Source organism: Grammomys surdaster, unplaced genomic scaffold, assembly GCF_004785775.1.
Source record: "Grammomys surdaster isolate TR1022 unplaced genomic scaffold, NIH_TR_1.0 217, whole genome shotgun sequence".
Lineage (NCBI taxonomy): Eukaryota > Metazoa > Chordata > Mammalia > Rodentia > Muridae > Grammomys > Grammomys surdaster.
The window spans coordinates 910,878-934,737 of NW_021604662.1; the positions used below are offsets into that span (position 1 = coordinate 910,878).

At 42.1% G+C, this 23,860-nt stretch overlaps 1 protein-coding gene across 1 annotated transcript in view; it reads right to left on the reverse strand.

Annotated features, from left to right (window-relative positions):
* The window catches only part of Map3k15 (mitogen-activated protein kinase kinase kinase 15), a 135,485-nt gene that overhangs the window by 1,351 nt on the left and 110,274 nt on the right, over positions 1–23,860 (reverse strand). Inside the window, exons 17-26 of the mRNA XM_028772703.1 lie at positions 21,340–21,470; positions 21,021–21,126; positions 10,389–10,546; positions 7,141–7,324; positions 6,290–6,455; positions 5,642–5,816; positions 4,520–4,705; positions 3,839–3,944; positions 2,822–3,026; positions 614–726 (exon numbers count right to left, since the gene is read on the reverse strand). Coding sequence (XP_028628536.1) covers positions 614–726; positions 2,822–3,026; positions 3,839–3,944; positions 4,520–4,705; positions 5,642–5,816; positions 6,290–6,455; positions 7,141–7,324; positions 10,389–10,546; positions 21,021–21,126; positions 21,340–21,470 — 1,530 coding nt within the window. The remainder of the gene's footprint in view (positions 1–613; positions 727–2,821; positions 3,027–3,838; positions 3,945–4,519; positions 4,706–5,641; positions 5,817–6,289; positions 6,456–7,140; positions 7,325–10,388; positions 10,547–21,020; positions 21,127–21,339; positions 21,471–23,860) is intronic.

Below are 23,860 nucleotides of genomic sequence, written 5' to 3' on the forward strand. Positions count from 1 at the left end.
AACTCAGAAATCCGCCTGCCTCTGCCTCCCCCAAGTGCTGGGATTAAAGGCGTGCGCCACCACTGTCAGGCAGCTTTAAAGTATCTTATCTCAGGCTGGATAGTCCTTACTATAGTGGAACTCACTACAGTGGAAGAAGTTTGTGTTAAGATTTTGTAGCAGAAGCGGGCAGTGGTAGTGCATGCCTTTAATCCCAGCACTTGGGAGGCAGAGGCAGGCAGATTTCTGAGTTCGAGGCCAGCCGTGTCTACAGAGTGAGTTCCAGGACAGCCAGGGGTACACAGAGAAATCCTGTGTCTCAAAAAACCAAAAAAAAAAAAAATGCTTCCAGTTCTTCATTCCAAGAGCTACTTCTGTGCCTGAGGGGCAGATATGAGAGTCAGTCTAATGTAGGTATCTTTTGATGCAAAGCTGTGGAATGACTATCAAAGTCAAGATACATTTTTGCTACCCTGTTCTTTCTTAATCTTCTGAGCTCTACCCTTACCCATTAGGACTTCTGTTCATATAATATATGGTAACCTTAACCATTTAGTTACTCATGGCAGAAGTCAGATTTTAGTAGTTTGTCCCTCTTTGACACCTATGTCAGAGCAAAGGGAAAGTGACTCACCATTGGATTTGCATTGTAACTGAAGGTGATATAATTCTTGAGTTTTTTGTTCTAGAATTAGCCGAAGAAGATTCTGGTACTCCCTCTCTTTTTGAACTAGGTGTTCCCAAAGTCTGTTTTTAAAAAACAAGAAACCCATCATTCATGAAGTATTCACATTTCAATTCATACATTTGATGAACATTAGATAGTAGGGAAAAAAGGACACAATCCCAACTGTGGGGCCACAAAGAGAAGCAAGTGGGCGGTTACTAAAGATTTCTGTAGAGGTTTTGGCTGGTATAGGAAAACTGTTTCTTCTCCTTGACAGCAAAGCCCCAATACTGAAAGAGTGTAGGAATATTTTGCAATGGAATTGATGTTTGGATCCATCCTGAAATTCTTACTAAAATGATTTAAGGGGCCTTGAGAAGAGAAACTAGTGCCTTGACACCAGTTGAGGACATGTGAGTATACGACATACATCGGCAGGCAGACCTGAGCTCAGACACTAAGTCTGCCTACTTAACTGAAGGTGATAGAATTCTTGAGTTAAGTACTTTGAACTAGACTGCAATGTGCAGAGATGTGAGAAAGAAAGTAGATTAATTTTTAGAGCAGCCTTTGTGGACTAAGACAGTTTTGTTTCAAAATGTATCAGGAACCAAAACTGAATTTCCTGATGATCATTAGAACTTGGCCAGAAGGACGAACTGGTTATTAAAATCAAGTCAGGTAAATAGCTAGGATAGGTAGCCTTTATTCTCAGCTCATTAGGAGCCAAAGCAAGAGTATTTGGTGAAAACAGCTGGGGAGGCATGCTGCTAGCACTCACTGAGTACTAGACCCAGGACTGCCCGTAGAGCATTTAAACCTAGAACAATTCTTAGGAAGTGAACATTCTTTTCCATGCACAGTTTCTTTAAGCAATTTACTCAGTCTCACAGGTAGGGCCTTACTCATTTTGTGACAGTCTTACTCATGGTCTCCCTGGGGCATGAAAGGCAAGTCTTTGTACAGTTAAGCCTCAGACTTCCGGATCTCCACATGCTAGCTCCTTAACACTGGAAGGGAACAGGGTTGCAAGTCAGAACCATGGCTAGCCTCTTTTTGTTTGCTCATGTATCTAATAAGCAAGATTAGTTTATTTTAACCACCTGGCATGCCCTTTTAATTAGTTTCTCTGTATTGGTGAACAAAGGACTCGAGGACTAGGCTGTAAATGACTGAAGCTTGTTATTGATGTTGCCCTGAGAAGGTACAGCCATAATATAAGTGGATGAAAAAACTGTTTTGTGGTCATTTTTTTTTTTTTGGTGGACACTTCTTCCCAGGCAAGACCATGAGGCAAAAATACTAGCATTCACCAAGTCAAAAATCCTTTCTCACCTCTGCCCTTCCTGCCTTCATTAAGTAGCTTGAGCCTCTGTGTGGTTAATGGAAATGATGTCCATGTTTATGCCAGAGCATGAGGCTAGGCAGGGTGAGTTATTTAGTAGCTAGTCACATTAATAGTGAGTTGGAGAATCACAAATCTTTCTGCAAAGGCATTTCAAGGAAACGCTATGCATTTTGCTACCAACTTTTACATTTGTGGTCTTAGTTTTGCCATCATGATCATTTAAATTCCAGGTGTTAAAAATTAGTGACATAAGATTAAAATCTTTTCATCCAAAATGTGTGTCCAGTACCTAACTTCCCCCATTCAGACAGCACTGCCACAAGTACAAGTGTGGCAATTGAATAATCACCAGCTAGTTTATGTGTCTGTGGATAACATTTCTTAAAAGGTTATTGACAATTAAGAATTTCCAGAGCAAAGGGGGATTACATTCACTAACAAGGTTGGAAAGGCAATTTAACAAGTGACTGGGAAGGCTTAAGGACAGGGCTATAGGACACATCACTGTCTATATAAAGTGATATATTGCCCCCTACTCCAACTGCTGTGGGGCAGACTGCAGCTATTCACTGCTAGGCCACATGCCATACCAGGGGCTCTATTAGGATGACAAAACTCAGATGACTTTTGATATGGAAGATTTATGTGTGACCTAGGACAAGGCACTGTACTGATTCCTGGCATTGAAAGGCAAGAGGCCTTGGTTTCTGCTGAAGCTGTAAATGTACCCTTGTTCCAGTTTGCGACTGTGTATATATTTTCCACGTCTCCGGGAAAATTCTCAATAGTGATCAGGGAGTCTTGTACAGGGTTTGCAAGATCCTGACCTGTTGGTCTCTTGCCTGAGCTTGCTCAGTTGGAGACTTGGGTCCTGCTGGCCCTCCTGGATAGCCATTGAGCCAGGTCTGGTGCCTCTGGGTGTCACATGTACTTCTTGGCTGAGGAGGTCTACTAGGGGATAGTCCCCTTCCACTTCTGTGTCCTTGTCTACCCCTTCAGTCTCAGAAGCAGGCTCAAAGTGGGCTTGGAGCTCTGTAAAAACACATAAAGGTACAGAATGGCACTCAACAAGGCAGTTCAATGCAGTGCTTGCTATATGAGGGGACTACTGACTAAAAAGATGACTTGATTGGACTCTGCAGTGTAAATACGGTCCTTCCCAGTTTACACAAGAAAAAACTGACAATGAAGGATGTAAAGACCAGCTAGCCATAAATGGTACAAACAGGACAATGCTCTGCTTGGTGCCTGTTCCAAGGAGCATCTGAGAGAACAGGCAGACGTGACCAGCAAGGGTTCAGTGTCAAGAGGAAAGGACAATTCTAAAACCTGCCATCCTCAGCCAGAGTAGCACAAAAGAAGCAACCTGGGGACTGCGTCTCAAAAAGAAAGCTCAGAGAGGTACAGCATGTGCTTCAGCACACAAGAGCCTGAGTTGGTTCCCAGGAACGACCATGTGGGTGCACACACCCACACATAGTAAGATCTAGAGCCATTACAGGATGATTCTAAGGGAAGAAACAGCCTGTGATTATCAACTATCTGATAAGCATGAGAGAGCATGTACACTGAGGAGGCTGTATGAGCACTAGAGGATCCCTGCCTTCAAACATTGACTCCTGTAAGATCAAAAGTATAACCTGTACACAATCATTATGCCTAGGAGGTAGGTAGGGCACCATGAGATGTTATCAGACAGCCCCAGAAAGATCTATGGCAGCTTTACTTAACTGTAGGGAAGTATAAAGCTAAAATGAAACAAAGCGACAGCTGTTGGATGCTGAGGATATCTACTGGTCTTTTCGGCAGCCCGAATCTGATCTTGAGTGCAAGAGGCCACTTACCTGGAATGAGAATGGTAACTGCAGCCTGCACAGCTCTGCGAATGATGTTGTCCATTGCAAACATCCAGTGGGGCCTAATTAAGTGGTTTCTCAAAATTCTGTTGACCTAAAGAAATCACAAAAGTTCCTTTGTCTATTTGGTTGAACTTTTAAGAAACACTTATTAATTCTAATTTGTTTCTATTCCCACTAAGTTGAGTTAGTGCTGTGCTGCCCTGGATTTCTGCCTGGTTCATTCTTCTGAATCCTCTAGGTGGACCCTGAGTCACAATGGATTCTAAATGATGACTATCACAATGGGATCAATGTCACTGGGCCTCTTGGTTGTTTATTCAAGGAACATTTATGGAGCATCTATAACATGACAGACCGACTATAGTGGGAGCATGTAAGAAGATAAACCAGACCTGGCTTTAGAATTGGAGTAACATACATCTGGACAGGCACAGAAGTATAGCCACTATGCTGGCCAATGTCATCTTCCTATATCCCATGCTCTTGGTGGTCAAATGCAATTGGTACACTTCACAAAGTGATGTAATTACTATATACTTAATGTTTACAAAGAGCTGCTAAGATTTGGGATTCAGGTTGTAAACAAATGAGAAGGAATGGGTGCTACAGAAGAATGAGTTAACTGGTTTGGCTATCATGTTCTCCAGGGCCCGATAGTGCACTCACAGCATCTTGGAATCCAAACAGAATCAGGTGAATCTGGTTGATGGATGAGCTGTCAAAGTCCAGGTCCACCTTTAGTTTTGATATTGTGGCTGCCATCACCCTGTGCTCTGGGGAGCGGATGAAGTCCCTTAGGATTCCAATTATCTGTTTGATGTGGCCAACTGAGAGAAGCAATTCTTCTGAACTCTGAAATCACACAACACACACACACACACACACACACTAATCAGTTTCATTTGAGTGAGTTGGAGGGAAGACAGATATTTCCAAATGCATTGTGGGAAAGTAGACACTCCATTTGCCAACAGAATTGTGGGAGCCCCTGAGTAAGGATCTCTTCCTGAATCTCATCCATATCCTTCCTGTAAGTCTTGGGGGTTCTCCCTGGTCGGTGGGTATACATAAAACCTCAGCACTAAGCCAGGTTGGAATGATCCTTACTTCCTGTTTGACCACTCTACAGCCGTTGTGGAAGGTAGAGTTCACAGAAGGACAGTGTCCTCTTCAAAGTACCTTCCTATCCATAATAAGAGGCGAGAGAATGCTTTGCTACTACTGTGACCTGGTTAAAACTTGGTTTTCTTCCATAACCATTCTCCCTCCAGTGATTGTTGTCTCCTGAGTGTAGGCTCTAGCACAGTGGTTCTCAACCTTAATGCTGCAACCCTTTAATACCGGTCTTCATGTGATTCCCCCAATCTGAAGATTATTTTTGTTGCTACTTCATAACTAGCTTTGGTACTGTTATGAATTATCTGTATCATGTGATATGTGACCCCAAGGGAGTTGTGACTCATAGGGTGAGATCCATTGCTTCTGCATGGTTTATAGGGGGAGAGGGGAGACCAAGGGAGGGCTAAGCCTCTCAGAGCGTTCAGCTGACATCTGGTTTGTTATCCACCAGAGGGCAGCACCAGCCTACCAATGCCAGGAATACTGCAGTAAGCTGAAAAACCGCTTTTTGTCAGGAAAAGAAGGGTGTTGGGGAATAAATATAGTAATTACTGCAACTATGAGAATGTACCAGGATGTAGGACACTTTATTGTCCCTGTTTACACCTGTTGGAGATCTGGACTAGGTAGAGTGGGTGGGATTATCAGAGGCCTTTCCTCGGCCTGTACCTGGACCACACACTCTTGCAGGTTGGAAGCCACTTGATTTTGTTCCTCCCAAAGGATTCTGTACAGGATGGCTCTGCGCTCACTGTCCTTGCGCAGTAGAAAGAGACCAGGATCCCTCTCCTCTGGGGGTAAGGCTGTGCTTCTGTCATCTAAGGCTGAGCTTTCATCTGGAACACTGTAGATAAACACATTCAACAATTCCTGTGTATCTGGGAAGAGTAGCACATTTTGCCCTGGGGAACACAATTTCTCCAGAAGAGAAATTGTGGAAGAAGGCTGGTGGATAAGGTGTGTGGTATCCCCTCTCTCATTCTTGACTCCCCCCTTGGTATTTAGGGGGAGGGAAATAAGGAGATAAGGGGCCAAAAGGGAGGGGAGGTGAAGAGGGAGAGGACAGGGTGGCAGAGAGCATAAGGGGAAGAGAAGACAAGAAAGGGGAAGTGTGGAGGGGGAGGGGAGAGGGAGGAAGAACCAGAAAAACCAGAGAAGAGAAAGGACAGAAAAGGGACACTGGGTGAAGACATGTCTCTCTGGCCACTCTGTTCCCTGCAAAACCCCTTTCTGTGACACAGCAAGTGTTCCAGTACTGAAGAAAAACCAGCACCCTTCAGAGGACCACCACAGGGGGATGAGGGACAATGAGAGTACCTGAGAAGGTGGCTCAGCTGATGTTTGGGCGCCTGGACCTTCTCAAAGAATGCATCAGGCTGGGCATCTGAATCTGGGGAGATTGAGCCATGCTCACTGCTGCTGCTGCCCATAAGCTCTCCTGATGAAGGCAGAGCCAGAGTACCCGTGCCACTCCGAACACCCTCTGTGGAGAAACAGCCAGAGAGTGGCCAGGCCCCCACACAAGGGCTCACTAATCACGGACTGCTCTTAATATGCTGGTACACTCTCTAGTGGAAGGATCCTAGTGAAAATGTAGGGTAGGGGTGGACCTCACAATAAAGCTAGGCTCTACAGCAAGTTGGTGAGCTACACTGTCATAGCCTCTGACTTACCCACTCAATGAAAAGAAGAAAACTTGTTTTCTTTTTAGAGGCCAACAGGTTCACAGACAGGACTTAACTACATGTAAATGTGTCACATAGGATTTTGTAACCTTCAGGACAGTAACCACAGTCAGATTTCCCCAGGGTGTCCTTTTAGTAAGGTCAGTATCAACACAGGATGACAGGCCAGACTTCAAAAATGAAGCACCAGGCTCTACATGTGGGAAAATTACAAAACCCCAGACAAGGGACCTTTTGCCTTCCTCCTCCTCAAAGAAATACTTGAAGTACAGGAATGGTGTCAAAGTGATGCCCCTGTGTCTGTCAGAAAATAGGTAGACAATTGGCTGGGATTCTCTTCAGACCTCTGGGATCACTACTGCTGTTCTTCACAGAAGTGGACCCAGCATGGGAAGGCTGGTACTCCAGGGCCCCAACTTCTTTCTCTGAGCATGAGAGGAGCTCAAACCCGGGGTGTTCCCCAGCTGTCCAGGTAGGCCTTACCTGATGGCTTGAAAGCAATTCGGTTCTTTTTGCCTTTGTTCACCTGCCTTAAGAACCCTTCTTGGAGAAGGTCACCAGCAGTGACACGTTTCTGAGGGTCAGGCTCAAAACAAGACAAGATGAAGGCTCTGGCTTCAGCTGAAAGGGCCTCTGGAATTTCAGGGTGGATTTTAAACATCCCTACCTGTATTGAAGGGATAGTTAACAGTGTTAGCATCGGGTGAGTTCAGGTGTGTGCACTTTCAATATAGGTTGCCATCTCTTGAGAAAAGCTTGGTGACATTTATTTAGATATCCTGTTGCTACATGATGTTTCTGCTCCTCCCATCGACAAATGGAGTCAACTTCCCCTTCCCTGAAGTCTTAGCTTGTTTCTCATGACTTATACCAAGAAACTGTCAGGAGAACAATATTGTGAGGCTTTTAGGACTTAGGTAGGCCTTATAAAGCATGGTAGAGCCTGCTCTTGGAATCTGGATACCACCAACGTATAAGAAGGGAGCCAGGATAGACAGCCATGTGGAAGAGTAGCTGATCCTTACCCTGTTGTACCCTCAGCCAGGCAGGAGAGCCCTGGCAAGGCCACCAGTTGGACGAACCCATGAGTAAACCCAGGAAGAACATTGAAAGGCCAATAGCCAGCTCAGAATTCTAAGGAACAGCTATGTTTTAAGCCTCTAGAGCAGTGGTTCTCAATCTTCCTAATGCTGTGACTTTAATACAGTTCCTCATGGTGTGGTGACTCTCAATCATAAAATTATTTTTGCTGCTACTTCCTAACTATAATTTTGCTATTGTTAGAATTGTTATGTAAATATCTGATATGCAGAATATCTGATATAGGATCCCAGTTGGGGTAGAGACCCATGGTTGAGACTGGCTGCTCCGGAGGGTGCAGGTTTCAAGGCAGGAAAGCCTCCAGCTGAGAATATTCAAAGGTTGATACTATCTTTCCAGATACTCAGTTACACCCTTCTCCCTTATCTCTCTACCTCTATTTTACCCCACAGCCCAGATTCTTAGCCTCCAGCTCTAACTCACGAGCAAGCATAGCCTGAGGCTGCCACTTTACAGATAAGCAAATTGCCCATCCTACAGATAAGGTAGACTGCCCTACTGGCTAAGGTGGTGGCTAAGGGAGAGATAAGTGCTTTTTTCCTAGGATTTGAAAGACCAAGTGCTGTTTTCCAGAGTGGTTGCACCATCTTGCAATCCCACCAACAATGGAGGAGTGTACCTCTTTCTCCACACCCTCGCCAGCATCTGCTATCACCTGAGTTTTTGATCTTAGCCATTCTGACTGGTGTGAGGTGGAATCTCAGGGTTGTTTTGATTTGCATTTCTCTGATGGCTAAGGATGCTGAACATTTCTTTAGGTGCTTCTCAGCCATTCGAGTTTCCTCAGTTGAGAATTCTTTGTTTATTTCTATACCTCATTTTTTTAATAGGGTAATTTGGTTGTCTGGAGTCTAATTTCTTGAGTTCTTTGTATATATTGGATATTAGCCCTCTATCAGATGAAGGATTGGTAAAGATCTTTTCCCAATTTGTTGGTTGTCGTTTTGTCCTATTGACCGTGTCCTTTGCCTTACAGAAGCTTTGCAATTTTATGAAGTCCCATTTGTCAATTCTTGATCTTAGAGCATAAGCCATTGGTGTTCTGTTCAGAAACTTTGCTCCTGTGCCCAAGTATTTGGGGAACTCGAGGGTGGGGAGGTGGGAGTTGAGGGGTAGGTGGGGGCACATTCTCATAGACACAGGAGGAGGGGGGATGTGATGGGGGTTCCTGGGCGTGGGGAGTGGAATAGGGTAAGGGGATAACATCTGAAATGTAAATAAAATATCCAATAAAAAATAATGTTAAAAAAAAAAGACCAAGTGCTTCAGTTCTTCCTGCCAGCTAATTGCTGCGCTGCTAAAGGAGGTCCCTGTGATCCACAGTGGAGCAAGAATCAGTTCCCAGATACATGTCCCATGATGGCATAGAACTCTTCTGTGAAAACTGCATAACTTCTGCGTAGGACGCAGCTGTTCTCATTAGAGGCTGCTCTCTGGCCTTTTTAGAAGCAGTCATCCTAACCACTGTCTTGTACCTTCCCCAAGTCCACTGTGTCTTTATTGTCTGTGCTCAATGCCCACTCTTTGGCTTTCCTGGAGGTTGGTTTTGATTTCCTTGCTCTACTCTTTGAGCTCTGAAACTACAGAGCCTTCCGATTTTATCTCTATAAAGCTCTTAATCAAGTGGCACATCTCATTCTCAAGACACAATGCCTCATAGCTTGAACAAATGAATAGCCTAAGAATTAGAAGAATATTTGATGCTGGATAGAATCCAATCACCAGGATTTGAAATGCGGGGCATTATTTGTAGCACCCCTCACTTGAGCAATAGGGAAGAGATGTTGGCAGTGCCCACCAGCACAGGACCTGAATCTAAAGTGGGAAGATGCAGTTCTTCTCGTGACTCTTTGAATGAAAATGGCAAAGTGGTGGGTAGCACCTGGCATCTTGCAAGTGTATGGTTGGAGTGGGTATAAGAAAGGGTCTCCTCTGTCCCAGGATGGCCTCAAACTTAGTATGTAGCTGAGAATGGCCTTGAACTCCTGATCATCCTGCCTCTACCTCACAAGTGCTGGGATTACAGGATTCTGCCACCATGCCTGGCATAAGTACATCACTAAAAGTGCTTTCATTATGCTTTTGTGGGCAATAAAAACTGACTTCACCCCAAAAAGTGAATCAATTCCAAAGAGCTTGTACAGCGTATTAGCTAAGGAAAAGCAGGAGACAGGAAGAGAACCAGGAAAGTTACTTTTGCCCTGTGATGAATACAGTTCATGGCTGTCAGGTGTGCTTTCTCAGCAGAAGAGTTCAACAGATCAGAAAGCAGATAGAATTGTTTTCCTTAGCACCAGCTGCTCTAGATTCCAACCTCTGTGATGGAAGCTACAGGTATGGTCTTCAGTGGCCCCATATGGATCCATTAGAGTGCTGGATCAATTGGATGTGTTCAGGGGAAGTTCTTTCTACATTCTAGCCCTTACATTGAGGGTTCTATTGGGACTGAAACGTCAGAAGACTCTTGACTTTAGATCTTGGCCTTGGAATTGTCTGGGCAGCTAATGCAAGGCAAGCAGGCTGTGAGAACCTTCTGCCAGTGCCCAACTTCAGCGACACACTCCTGTGTTTCACATCTGGGGAGTTCTGTCCCAACATCCAAACCACCTAAACAAACAAATCTATTTTACCTTAAACATGGCTGCTTGTGGCTCACCAAGCTCATGGAATGGAGGCCTGCTGGTTGCCATCTCAATGATGGTGCAGCCCAAAGACCAGATATCAGCTGGAGCACCATACCCTCGAGGTCCTTGATCAATAATCTCAGGTGCCATGTACTGCAGAGTCCCTATGTGAAAAACAAATGAACAAAGACTGGGGGCACCATACTGTTTAAAATTTAAGTGGATTAAGTGTGTGATTTTCACTACTTCAACAATGGCAAATAGAACCTTCTCTTGTGCAAAAACCATTTGGCTGCATCATTTTTTGACCAGTGATATGTAATATGCTTTCCTTTAACACGATTCACACTGAAGGAGGATTTTTGGGTCTGGGTTACTTCATTCAGGATATTTTCTAGTTTCATCCATTTGCCTGCAAAACTCAGGATGTCCTGGTTTGTAACAGCTGAACAGTATTCCACTGTGGAAATGAACCACGCTTTATGTATCCATTCCTCTGTTGAAGGACATCTGGGTTGTTTCCAGCTTTTGGCTATGATAATTAAGGCTGCTATGAAAATAGTGGAGCATATGTGTACTTGTGGTATGGTGGAGCATCTTTTGAGTATATTGACCCAGGAGCAGTATACCTGGGTCTTTGGGAAGAACTATTTCTAATTTTCTGAGGAACCAGCAGATTGATTCCAGAGTGGTTGCACCATCTTGCAGTCCCACCAACAGTGGAGGAGTGTTCCTCTTTCTCCTCATCCTCGCCAGCATCTACTATCACCTGAGTTTTTAATCTTAGCCATTCTGACTGGTGCGAGATGGAATCTCAGGGTTGTTTTGATTTGCATTTCCCTGACGACTAAGGATACTGAACATTTCTTTAGGTACTTCTTGGACATTCAAGATTCATCTGTTGAGAATTCTCTGTTTAGCTCTGTACCCTATTTTTAAATTGGGCTATTTGTTGTTGTTTTTTTTTGTTTGCTTATTTTTTTTTGTTTTTGGAGTCTAACTTCTTGAGTTCTTTGTATATTTTGAATATTAGCCTTCTGTCAGATGTATGGTTAGTGAAGATCTTTTTCTATAGGCTGCCATTTTGTCCTATTGACAATGTCCTTTGACTAAGACCCAAAAGGACAGGCATGATATATACTCACTGATAAGTGGATATTAGCCAGAAAAAGTACAGAATACCCATGATACACCCCACAGAAGTAAAACAAAATGGAAGGCCCAAGTGGGGATGGTTCAGTCCCACATAGAAAAGGGAACAAAATAATCATGGGAGGCAGAGGGAAGGAGGGACCTGGGTGGGAGAAGAGAAGGGAAGGGAAGGGGAAAATGAAGGAAGAAACAGGTATGGCAGCAGACAGGAGAGAGATTCAGAGGGCCAGGGGAATGAATGAAAATATGTAGTTGCCAGGGGTGGGGGTGTAGACTGGGGGTGGGGGAACCTCTAGAAAGTCCTGGAGGCCTGAGATGGGGCAGGCTCCCAGGACATAATGTGGGTGACCTTAGCTGAAATGACCAACAGTGGGGATATGGAACCTGAAGAAACAGGTAGTCATACAGGACCGTCAGTAGAAGAATGGGGACACCAACCAACCTGTAAAACTGCTCCTGTCTAAAAGAAATGCAGGGGTAAGAATGGAGCAGAGACTAAAGGAATAGAGACCAGTGACTGACATAACTTGGGATCCACTCCATGGATGGGTACCAATCTATGACACTTATTTTTGATGCTATATTGTGCTTGCAGACAGGAGCCTAGCATGCCTGTCCTTTGAGAGGCTCTACCCAGCCACTGACTGAATTAGATACAGTTACTCCCAGACAAACATTGGACAGAGGTCAGGGACCCCTATGAGGAGTTAGGGGAGGGATTGAAGGAACTGAAGGAGGTGGCAACCCCTAGGAAGACCAACAGTGTCAACTAATCTGGACCCCTCAGAGCTCCCAGAGACTGAACCACCAACCAAAGAGCATAACCAAACTGGTCCAAGGACCCCTTGCACACATGTAGCAGAGGATTGGTTTGTCTGGCTTTAGTGGAAGATGAGCCCAATCCTGTAGAGACTTGATGCCCCAGGGTGGGGGGATTCTGAGGGGGGCACCGTTTCAGAGGCAAAGAAGAACTCTGTGATTGGGAAGCAGGAGGGGGTCAGAAATAGTTAACATGGTAGAGAAAAATGCCACAATGATGGTAGTGGTGGTTATAGAGATGGAGAGATGGCTCAGCCATTAAAGGCTAGGCTCACAACCAAAATGCAGTGCTATAATAAGAGATACATACAAGGAGGCACATGTGGATGAATAAATACTTGATTAGGCTTTGTCTGATCAGGTTTTGTCTGAATCAGAGAAATTATTAATGTGTTGATTATTTTTTTCTAACAAGCAAAGATGTACGGGAGGGGGGGTAGGCAAGAGTGCTAGCCTGCAATGTAGGTTTAATCTCCAAAAAGAGAGATAGACAAGAATCAGGTAGAGGTTATCTCAAAAGCCACCGCTGTAAGAAAACCACTAGGGAGCTCCTGGCCAAAATTTGCATACTGGATAAATTCTATTTTGCCAGAATCAGCCATTGATAGGGAACAGCCTGGGTAAAGCATGATCAACATGAACCAAAAGTGCAGCAGCTGGTGCTGTCAGTGGAGGAGGTTTTTTGCTATAACAATCAAGGAGGTAGATCAAAAAAAAAAAACAAACGAAAACAAACTGGAGGAGATCAAGGTAAAGGGGAGAGCTTGAGTAAAGCCTCAAGTATGGAGTTCAGGGTGCAGCCAAATAATGGATGATCTGGGGCAAGGCGACAAAAGGTAGCAAGGGAACAACCTTTCTGAAGGCTGACTTTTGACTTAGTCCTATGGGTCATGAGCCACCAGAGGATGGCACAGGGGTCCTCTGTGGATTTAGACAAAGATATAACTGGCTATGGCAACATTAATATGAAAGGGAAATGCGTGAGGTAAGGAGGACGATGGGGATTTTATTCCCCAACTCAGGGTTTGGGGAGTAAAGTCTTTTGTTTTACTTAAATATGGCATCAGAATAGAAGAAAGTGGAATGTGGACACGACATCAGGACATCTGTGGAGTGGGAAAGAAAGAAGCTTAGAATAAAACAGCAAGTGCAGAGTTGACCTTAGCCAAGGCATGACTCCCATACTGATGTCCAGAGCAATGAAAGGTCTGTCTCAAGTCTATAAAACAACCAAAGGAGGTTTCCTGAGGTTTTTTTTTTAACCGATGAAGTTACTACATTCTTTTGTTGAAAAGCCAATGATGTCATGTTACCATTTTCTCTTCCTATAAAATATCAATTAGTTAACAGAGATAATGTCCATAGTTCTTCCTGAAGACTCAGCTAGCTCAGACCAACCTGGATCTTACTATGCAGCCCAGGTTAACATGGAACTGTTCCTGATTTTCCTGCCTTAATCTCCAGAGTATTGGGTTCACAGGTACAAACCATTATGCCTGGCATCACCATTCATCCAGTGTCTCACTATATAGCCTGGACTAGCCTGGAACTCACTATATAATCCATGCTGACATTAAACTCATGTTGATTCTTCTTCCTTAGCTCTCCAAGCCTCTAAAAGTGTGTGACATCATACCTAGATTCCTAGAACAGTTGTGACCAATACAATGTTCTGCAATAATGGGAGTGTATTCTGTGTAGTCTAACATGGTAGCCATCAACTACATATGACTATTATGCTATTGAAATGTGGTTAGTGAGAGAAACAGAAATGAGTCTTTAAATTAGTTTAAGTTAGTTTCAACCACTTTAAGTCAGTATTGGTAAAGACAAACAGGTCAGTGGGGTACATATAAAAGCTTTGGCTTCCAGAGCCAAAATGAAGGGGGAAACTGCTCAGTTAGTTGCAAAATTGGGCAAGAGGGAAATACATCACCTGTGTACTTATACTGTGAGGAAATCCCAGTGCCCCAGGAAGGAAACTTCTGGTGTTACAATATCCCCTAGAGGCTGTTGTTGCTGTTACTAACACAGGGAGTGGTGTTGGCAGGAGATGCTCCTTCTAAGAATCTATAACTGAGTACAGAAAGATTTACCATTGTACTGTTTATTAAGCTCCCCCCCAATATATCTATCTATATCTATATCTATATCTATATCTATATCTATCCATCCATCCATCCCACTGGAAGCTTTTGGGTAGTTCCCAAAGCAGGAAGCAGGATTTCCACATTTTCAGCAAAGAAAACATAGCACTAGGTGATTCTTTGACAGAGGAACCAGGCTATGATCTAGGCCTGAGACAGGGACAACAGGAACATATTTTCTAAGGGAGCTTTAAAGTCCTCTGTACAAAAGTTTAAGCCCCTTACTCTGGAGCCTCTCATCCAAATCAAAGACTTTAAAGAGGAAAGCAAACAGATGTGGAGCAGACAGTGAAGGCAGCTTCTTTTGAGAATGGTGCCGGTTGTTTACTTGTGCCAAATAAGAGGAGTAAGACTGAGGAATCCCCAGAAGGGTATGGCCCACAGCAACTCAAGCAGCTCAATGGATTCCACATACCTGCTCTTGAAAAGAGACCACACATTAGTGTCTCCCATGGGCCCCTGAGATTTTGTTAGTAGCCAGAATTTCCAATCATTTTATTAAAAGAGTAGTAAAAAGAGAAGTATAGTACAACCTTCCATAGTGGTAAAGACGGTCCTAATCAAGCTGTCCAAGTGATAGCCTCAGGTACTGTAAGGTCTGGGGATACTGAGACACTCTTTCAATGCTGAGTTGAAGGTAACAGAAACATCAGATTCAAGTGGTGGGGCCAATTATTGCCATGTAGTTTTTGGGTATTTTTCAAAGAACTACAGAAACAGTCTTCCGGGTTTGAATGGCTCATGGAAAGGAAAAGAGCAGTGAGTACAACGTGAAGAATAAGTGATTGGAGAGGTTCAGGGGACACTCAGTCAATAGCCAGCCCAAGTATCCATCCATGACATTGAGGTCATATTCAGGGGGTTCCAGAAAGAGAAATGAACATCAAACACCAGGCCCCAAAGTACAGAGATCCAGATCCAGTTTACAAAGATGTTAACTAAGATACAACCTGCCAATTCCCTTTGTTTACCTTTATGCAGTTGGTTAGTTAGGAAAGAGTCGAGAAAAAAGAACATTACTGACTGTAGAGTAGAGGTCACTGTCCAACACTACAGCTGGCAGGGAGAGGGGCAAGTGAGTTAGCACCAGGAATGAGGACCAGAGCACTGACGAGTACACAGCTTAGACCTTTCCATCACTCACTTTGACCTGCTGTTCCCACAAGTTTCACTGTGATTCTGTCATCCAACGTAGCTGGGAAAGTTATGGGACAGACCACAAAACTGCTCTGGGCTAAATGTAAGGGACAGTAGGAAACAAAACCTTTACGATGACACCTTTTGTATCCCACAGGTTCAACACATTAATTCCATATGGAAACTCAGTTCTCTTAAAGGTACCTTCCAGCTCTAAAGGCTTACATAGTCTAAGTGAAACTTCATATTGATCATATTTATTTCATTAACAAATACTTTAATTTCACTTGCTATATATAATACAGGTGCTTGTCAAAACATTTCATCAATATTGATCCACTTTATCTTTTCTAAACCCCCACTGTCTGTTTTTGTGACCCTTTCCATTTGTTGTGTAACAGTTTCTAGGAGATTAACTTTCCATTTTTGCGGGAAACTTCTTAAAACAGGATGTTTACAGGGAGGCAAAACAACTGGGCATTCTAAGGGGAGGCAAAATACTGCATGGAAGTTCCTAATGACTGGAAGTAAAGCAACTCAAAATATCTTCAGGAAATCCATGAAAATGACTAGATTCTCTATTCTTGAGGAAGGAAGGTCCTAAACAGTAAAGAAGACTGCTAAGAGTTACTTTCAGAAGAGGCAAGCTGCAAAGAATACTCTCAGACTAGTCCACCTGACTGAAAGAAGCAGAGGTGAAGCAAGCAGGAGAGAGAGGGGGGAGGGAGGGAGAGACAGACAGAGACAGAGGGAGAGACAGAGAGAGACAGAGAACTAATGGGCAAAGACCAACAAAATTGTCTATTAGAAATAAAACCAAGCCAAGCTGCCTAGAAAAGGTTTAGACCAACTGAGCCACCTGAAAAGGTCATTTCCCAAACTTTTTGGCTATGTAGTGTGCTCCCAGTTCCCAGCTTTTGTGAACCGTCACCCATGTTGGGGTAGGATTTGGTTATACAGCTGTCTTTCAGTCATTTCTGCTCCTGTAAGTAACCACACATCCATATTCCTGTAAGTAACCCCAATAAAATCATTGGTTCATCATGTTGGATTTTGGTGTATCCATACTTTGGTCTGTCATGGATTCCTCTATCTGGGGTGAACAGACATGTGTGTTGTGTCTCTTGTGAAAAAGTTTGTCATACAACATCATTTTACTCAACAAAAATCTGAGACATAGATAGACAGATAGACAGATAGTAATTTATATGTCTAAGATGACACAGGTAGCCAGTAGTTGAATCAGAGATTGGGACTGTTCATCCTAATTAGAAGATGTATATAGCTTACACCAAACAAACGATCTTGTTCTGGTTCTAATCCTAAGTATAAATGTAAGAGACATATAAAAACATACATCCATACAAAGTTTCAGCATGAGTGACCACAGAACAACCTATTATCATTCATACCTTGGGAGATTATTTAGATGGAGAGAAATAAAGGCCTGGTATATGCCATAATGTACAAGCCTTGAAAATATATCATAAAGTGAGGAGGGAAATACTTTAAAAATATGTATTGCCGCACTACATGTGTAGGGCTATCCCACAAATATGCAAATCTGAACACATATCAAGTTAATCCAATGATTGTCTGGGATTGAAACCTGAACTGACTGCAAAGGGGCACAGGGATCTTTCAGGGGAATAGAAATGTTCAAAAATGGAGTTGTGGAAATGGCTGCAGGATGTGGTAAATTAACAATCAACCATTGAATCATTCATGCATTTCAAGTGGTGCTCTAACAACATGTATGTTTTACCTCCATGAAGTGTTGAGCCTACTACAACAGGGACAAGAAGGCTTGGTGTGTGGTTCCGTAACAGAGAACTCACATAGCATGCACAAGGTCCTGGTTCCAGCCCCAACACTCTTCAAAATTTTTTTTTTTTTGTAATTAGTTTATCATACACATGGCAAAAGCCCTTCATCATAGGAACATAGGAAGGGAGGATCTTGGACATGCAATTGGCTTACTGTTTCTCTTAACAAGGTTCAGACAAGCTTAGAGCATCTATGAGGAAAAGTCTCACCATTATCTATCATAGCCAGAGTTCTGTAACAACCAGCTTAGGTTCCTTTACAGAATTGTTCTGTTTTGTAAAGAGTAATACATGTAGGAGAATTTCTTCACCAAAATGAGATTCCTACATTATTTTGCAATGCAAAATTCATGCCTTCTTAAGCCAATTACTTGGGAAATGTGATATGCAATAATGTATTTTCCATGTGATTTTTTTTCTCCTCTGGGATACTAATTATGACATCAATTGCTGGTGTTTTATGATTTTGAAATAAATCCCTGCCATATCAGAGCCCCTCTTGCTACATATAGTCAAGCTAATTGGTGACTTCCAAAGAGGAAGATATAAGTCCTTTGAAATTAAAGTTGTAAAATTCTGAGATATGTCTAATATACATATTCATATATAAATATGGACATATTTATATCAGAAACCATAACTTCAATATATTTTTTATGTGGGAAAGACTAATTGAGTCTTGGTGTAGCCTAAGACACATGTACCTCTACTGGCTGTACAACTAAAAAGTCATTTTTTTTAATAGATTCATATCGGGGCATGTTTCCACTGTGGGTACCCAGGGATTAATAAACAACATTCTCTTAATGAAAAAAAAATTCTTTTAAATCTGGAATATTATTTACCATAAATAAGGCCAAATTAGTCCATTGTACAACTTTGGCCATTTCAAGGACAGAACTGCCACCTGCCATGTATTCTTTATTCCAGAACTATAAAGTTATGGGAGCTGTTTCACAGATCTATCTGGCACGGCCTTTGTGATCGTCATATTCCTCTTTGGGAGACCACAACCTTATTAAAAATCAGTACTTCTTTCCAAGGATCAAGGTTTTAGCTATAGTTGTTTTTAAGCAGGAATTTTAAAAAGCCACAGGTAGCTTGCGAGAGACCTTCTACCTACTGGTCTGGTAAATGGAAAACCAGCTGGTAATTTATATCACATTTGAGTCCAGACCCTGTCAATATTCAGAGTGTTTTATCACCATTAGGTGGAAAAGAAAATGCAGTTCTTCAAACTCACATAAAATATCCTATTTCCCCAGAAGAATTAGCCTCCCTTGGAAACATAATCATATCAAAATGCAAAGTGTTAGAATTCACTATGGTAAAGAGCTATCTTTGTGACAGACCAATAAAATGTCCTAGTAAGTTACATAAAATTACCCAAGATTTTGACTGGTATGCTACCAAGTATGAAGACATACTGCCATTTTACTGAGTAAGAACCCTTAGGATATTTCAGCAGAATTCTTTGTCTATCTGAATTGTAAAAAGCTAAGAAGAAAATAGGGTAATATTGTTGCCACAGATAGCTATATCAGATAAGCATCTCACTATAACAATGTTAAAACACTTTGAAGTCAAGGACAATATTTCATCTGCATTAAGAATCAAAATGGATAAAGCTTGAAACAATCATCCCAGATGAAGTAACTCAGATCCCAAAAGTCAAGTAGTGTGTTTTCTCTTATATGTAGATGTAAACATTTAAAATTTAAATATGTGTGTTTTAATCTGAAAAGCCACAGAAGTTAGATAACTTGTAAGTGACCAGGAGGAAGACAGGATCTATCTTCCAAGGAAGGGAAAGCAGAGTGTAGTGTTACAAAAGAAAAAGAAATATAAAGGGAAAATTAGAATAAGGAGGGTTAAGGGGGGAGTGGGATGGAAGGATAGAGTAAAGGAAGGAATGTGGGAGTAGACCATTAACACTAAAGCCTTTTGAAAGCCATATGGAAACTTGCTGCTTCCTAAAATATATCTACATATGAAAGGATGTTAAATGGAGTCACTATTATATAATGGGAGAGAGCATGCTCCAACTAGACATTCTATGCCACCAAGTAAAAGCTCCACACCTAGGAATGAGTTCCATCTTGTTGAGACATTAACCAAAGGAGTCCCATAGAACTCCTAAACATCACTAATATCATCAAGGTTATTAATTATTTTCCATAACCTGATGGAAGTCCCTATTGCTAAAGACACAACTTACTTAGAACACTGAACATGGAGAAATTGATCTGCTGCTCAACCAGAAGTTTTGCCCCTATTGATTAGTGTTCATGATGTTGGAAAATACATTGTACAGTAGCAGAGGAGAAAAGCAAGCATCGATAGTCACCCAGCTATAAACCCTGTCACCTAGAACAGTGACCAACCCTGCAAAATATACTTGTACGATAGTGGCATAAATGTTATAGGAGTAACCAACCTCTTTTCCGATTAGATTTAAGGCCCACTCCATGAGATGAAACCCATGCCTGACACTGCTAAAGTACCAAGAATCTGAGAAACTAGATAGTTCATGGGCCTAGGGGAAAACTTGCTACTAGTATTATGCTAGTGAGGCAGTTCTCAACCTGTGGGTCATGACCCTTTTGAAGGTCACATATCAGTGATGGATGACTCCAAGGAAACAGTGTCCTTCATACACAACAGGACTGATAGATATATGAACTCACAGAGGATGTGTCCAAGACCTACACAAATTCAAAGCACACAAAAGTCTCAACTCTGAGAAGAGGTAAAGTCCCACCCCTAACCAAGAAACTATTTGCAATAGATACCTTCTGGTACAGGGACTTAGATTGTCATTTGGTGTATCACCGACAGTCCAGGCCAGGCAGGCCCCATGTCCAAGAGTAATTGCCAATATGAAACAGACTCCTTTTTTTGCACTTTTTGTTTTCCTTTTTTTGTCTTAATAGATTTCTTTTAAGATTGTTTTATTTATTATTTATTTATTTACATCATAAATGTTGCTCCCCTCCCTGTGCCCCCCCAGCAGAGTTTTTCCTCCATCCCTTTTGCTTCTGAGAGGGTGCCCTCACACACAGCCCACAACCCTGGTCATCAGGTCTCAACAGGATTAGGTACATCCTCTCCCACTGAGGCCAGACAAGGCAGCCCTCTGCTACATGTGTGCGGGGTGGGGGTTTTGGGGGAGGGCTTGGACCAGCCCATGTATGCTCTTTGGTTGGTGGCTCAGTATTTGGGAGCTTGTTTTTTAAAAAGATGCACACAGAGTAGGAGGAGAGAGATAAAGAGTGGAAAGAAAGGGAAGGAGGGAGGGGGAGAGAGAAGTTGGGTGGGTAAGGTGGTGGAAAGGATCTTGGAGGAGTTGGGGAGCAGAACGTATAATCAAACTATATTCTATGGAATTCTATATATATTCTATAGAATATTATATTCTAAAATATTAAATAAATTTAGAAAAATCAAAATGTTATTGTGTTGAGAAGGTGACAAATAAGTAGTTCAGAGATGACCACAGATTCAGGAGAAAGGTTAGATCCAAGATGGCACAACATAACCAGCTATGCTCTGCTTACCAGCAAAGGTCTCGGTGCATGGGTTAATTCCTGCGAGGCGTTTAGAGGTTCCAAAATCAGAGATTTTTACCACTCCACTATAGGTGTTCACCAGAACATTATCACCCTTTAGAAAAAAGACAGCATTGAGTGTATAAAGGAAGATTTAAAGGAACCAGCACCCTATAGTGTGGGGCCTTGATAAACTCTCTCTACAAAGAATGGACCTGACATGGGGTGGGGCTGCCTTGATAAGCTGTCTCCCTCTGTGAGCAGATTACTAGCCAACTATAGTGACAGCTTAGAAAAATACCACCTTGATTACTTAGAGATCCCATACCTTTATGTCTCTGTGCACTATCTGGTTTTCATGGAGATACTTCAGTCCTTCCAGGATCTGTTTGGTATAAAATTTGATAGTGGGTTCCTTCATGGGTCCCCATTTAGATCGCAAGAGAGCAGAAAGGCTTCCTAGAAAGTGACACAGCAAAACCAAACCAAGAAACAAATCAAAAACAAAAATCAAACAAACAAAACTCACCAGGATGACAAAGATTTATTTGTAAGGCATCAGGGAAGTAAACTAAAGTGATAGTTCTAACCTAACACTGGTATTCAGATCATCACTATTCAAATAAAATATTATATTATTATTTCAATGTATAACTTATTTTAATCAGCTGCTCACTGCCAAGCACTTTCCCAAAAGCTATTACTTATATCATCTCCTTTAACCTACCCAATGATTGGCTGAGATGGGCCTACTTAATATTCCAATGATGTATTATCAAGTATTATAGTAATTAATACTCGAATATAACAGTGTATTTCCTTAACCACAAAACTGAGATTCTAGAATCTTAATAGCTAGACCCATTCAAACTACCAGTTCTAGATCCAAAAAATTCTTACTTCCAATATCCTATTGCCTACATGTAGGGACTTTATATGCAAAGCACTAGTATTTGGTTTTATTATCCATTTGTTATTTTGCAACATTTCTTTAAAATAAACCGTGCCCCCTGCGATATGAAAGTCTTAGGGATACCAGATATACAAAGTTTTAAAGGGTGTGGAAGCTTGGATGTCATTGGCCTCCACAGACCAATAGAGAGCCTCACTATTAGGAGGTGTGGTCTTGTTGGAGGAAATGTGTCACTGTGGAAGCAGGCTTTGAGGTCTCCTATGTGCTAAAGCCATGCCCAGTGGGACAGTCTCCTTCTTCTGCCTGTGGATCAAGATGGAGAGCTCTCAGCTCTTTCTCCAGCACCATGTCTGCCTACATGCTGCCATGTTTCCCACCTTGATAATAATGGACTGAACCTCGAAAACTGTAAGCCAGCCCCAAATTAAATATTTTCCTTTATAATCATGGTCATGTTATCTTTTCACAGCATTAAAACCCTAACTATGACAAAGGGGATGGGCATAGAGAGATGGAGGAAAGGCAGGAATGGTAGGAGGGTTTATCAAAACTAAGGGTGTATAAAAAAGCTGTATAAACTAGGCAGTGGTAACACATGCCTTTAATCCCAGCACTAGGGAGGTAGAGACAGGAAAATCTCTTAGTTTGAGGCCAACCTGGTCTACAGAGTAAGTTCTACGGCAGCCAGTGATACACAGAGAAAACATGCGTTGAAAATCAAAATAAAAAAGCCATATAAGAAGCACATTATTTTGTAAACTATTTTAAAAAATACATCATCAACAACAATAATAACAATAGTAATAAAACATTTGAAGGGAGGTATCCTACAAGTGTGGGTAATACTGCTCTGAGAAGCCATAAATTTTTATAAATTAATTTTATTTTATGTGTGTGTGTGTGTGTGTGTGTGTGTATGTGTTTGCCTGAGTTTAGGCCTCAATGTGCACCATGTGCATGCAAGAGCCTTCAGATGTAAAAAGAGGGTTTCAGATCCTTTGAAACTGAAGTTACAGGCATTTGTGAATCGTTATGTGGGTTCTGTGGGGCAGTAAGTGCTCTTAACCACAAATCATCTTTACAGCTCAAGCTATAGGTTTTTAAATGAAAATCCCAGTGCAAGGTATGGGATATCTTCCTATGAATTTCTGACCAGCAAGGCCCCAAAGGCTCTCAAAAATAGTATAGGCTATTGCCATTGTTCTTGTTTGCCCAACAGAACTAGTTAGAACTATTGCTGAATACAACATTGCTTACAGAACATAGAAGAGAAATCAAGCTGGAACTGACCAGGGAGCTTCCTCTCTGCTGGCTACTTTTCACAGGTTTGTAAAATGTGATGCATGCTGGTAGTATAGAAAGGTAATCAATGGCATACACACTGCTTAAACCATACATATTCCAAAATTGACCAGGCTAGCAAGATGTGCTCACTGAGACAATAGTGGTATAATGGTTATGGGGGATAACCAACCATTTTCTGTTGGATTTTACTTCTATTGTCCAAGACGGAATACATACCTGGTATTGTAAATCATCTAAAAGCCTATGATTGGGGAGATTGCAGGCCATAAAAGACAATCTATTACTGTTACATAGCTAATACACATATTAAACTGCCTTCTAAATATTTGTGTTTAAACCTACAGTCTAGTGCTACTTCCAGACCTTGTCAGTGAAGTCTTTTGGTGGTGGGCAGTAGTTAATACAGTCTCACAACTGGTCAAAGTACTGAAAATAAAGTACTGTTGAGTGCTGAACCCTAAATGGGACACCTCTACCACTACTCTTGAAGGATAAGAAACCATTACAGATGAGGAAATAGAAATAACTTGAGCCAGAAAATGGAGAGCAATGCTAAGATGCATGCCATTTGGATATGACATGGCCGTTGTAATTATAAACACATAGCAACTTAAGTTACCCTGTATATGAG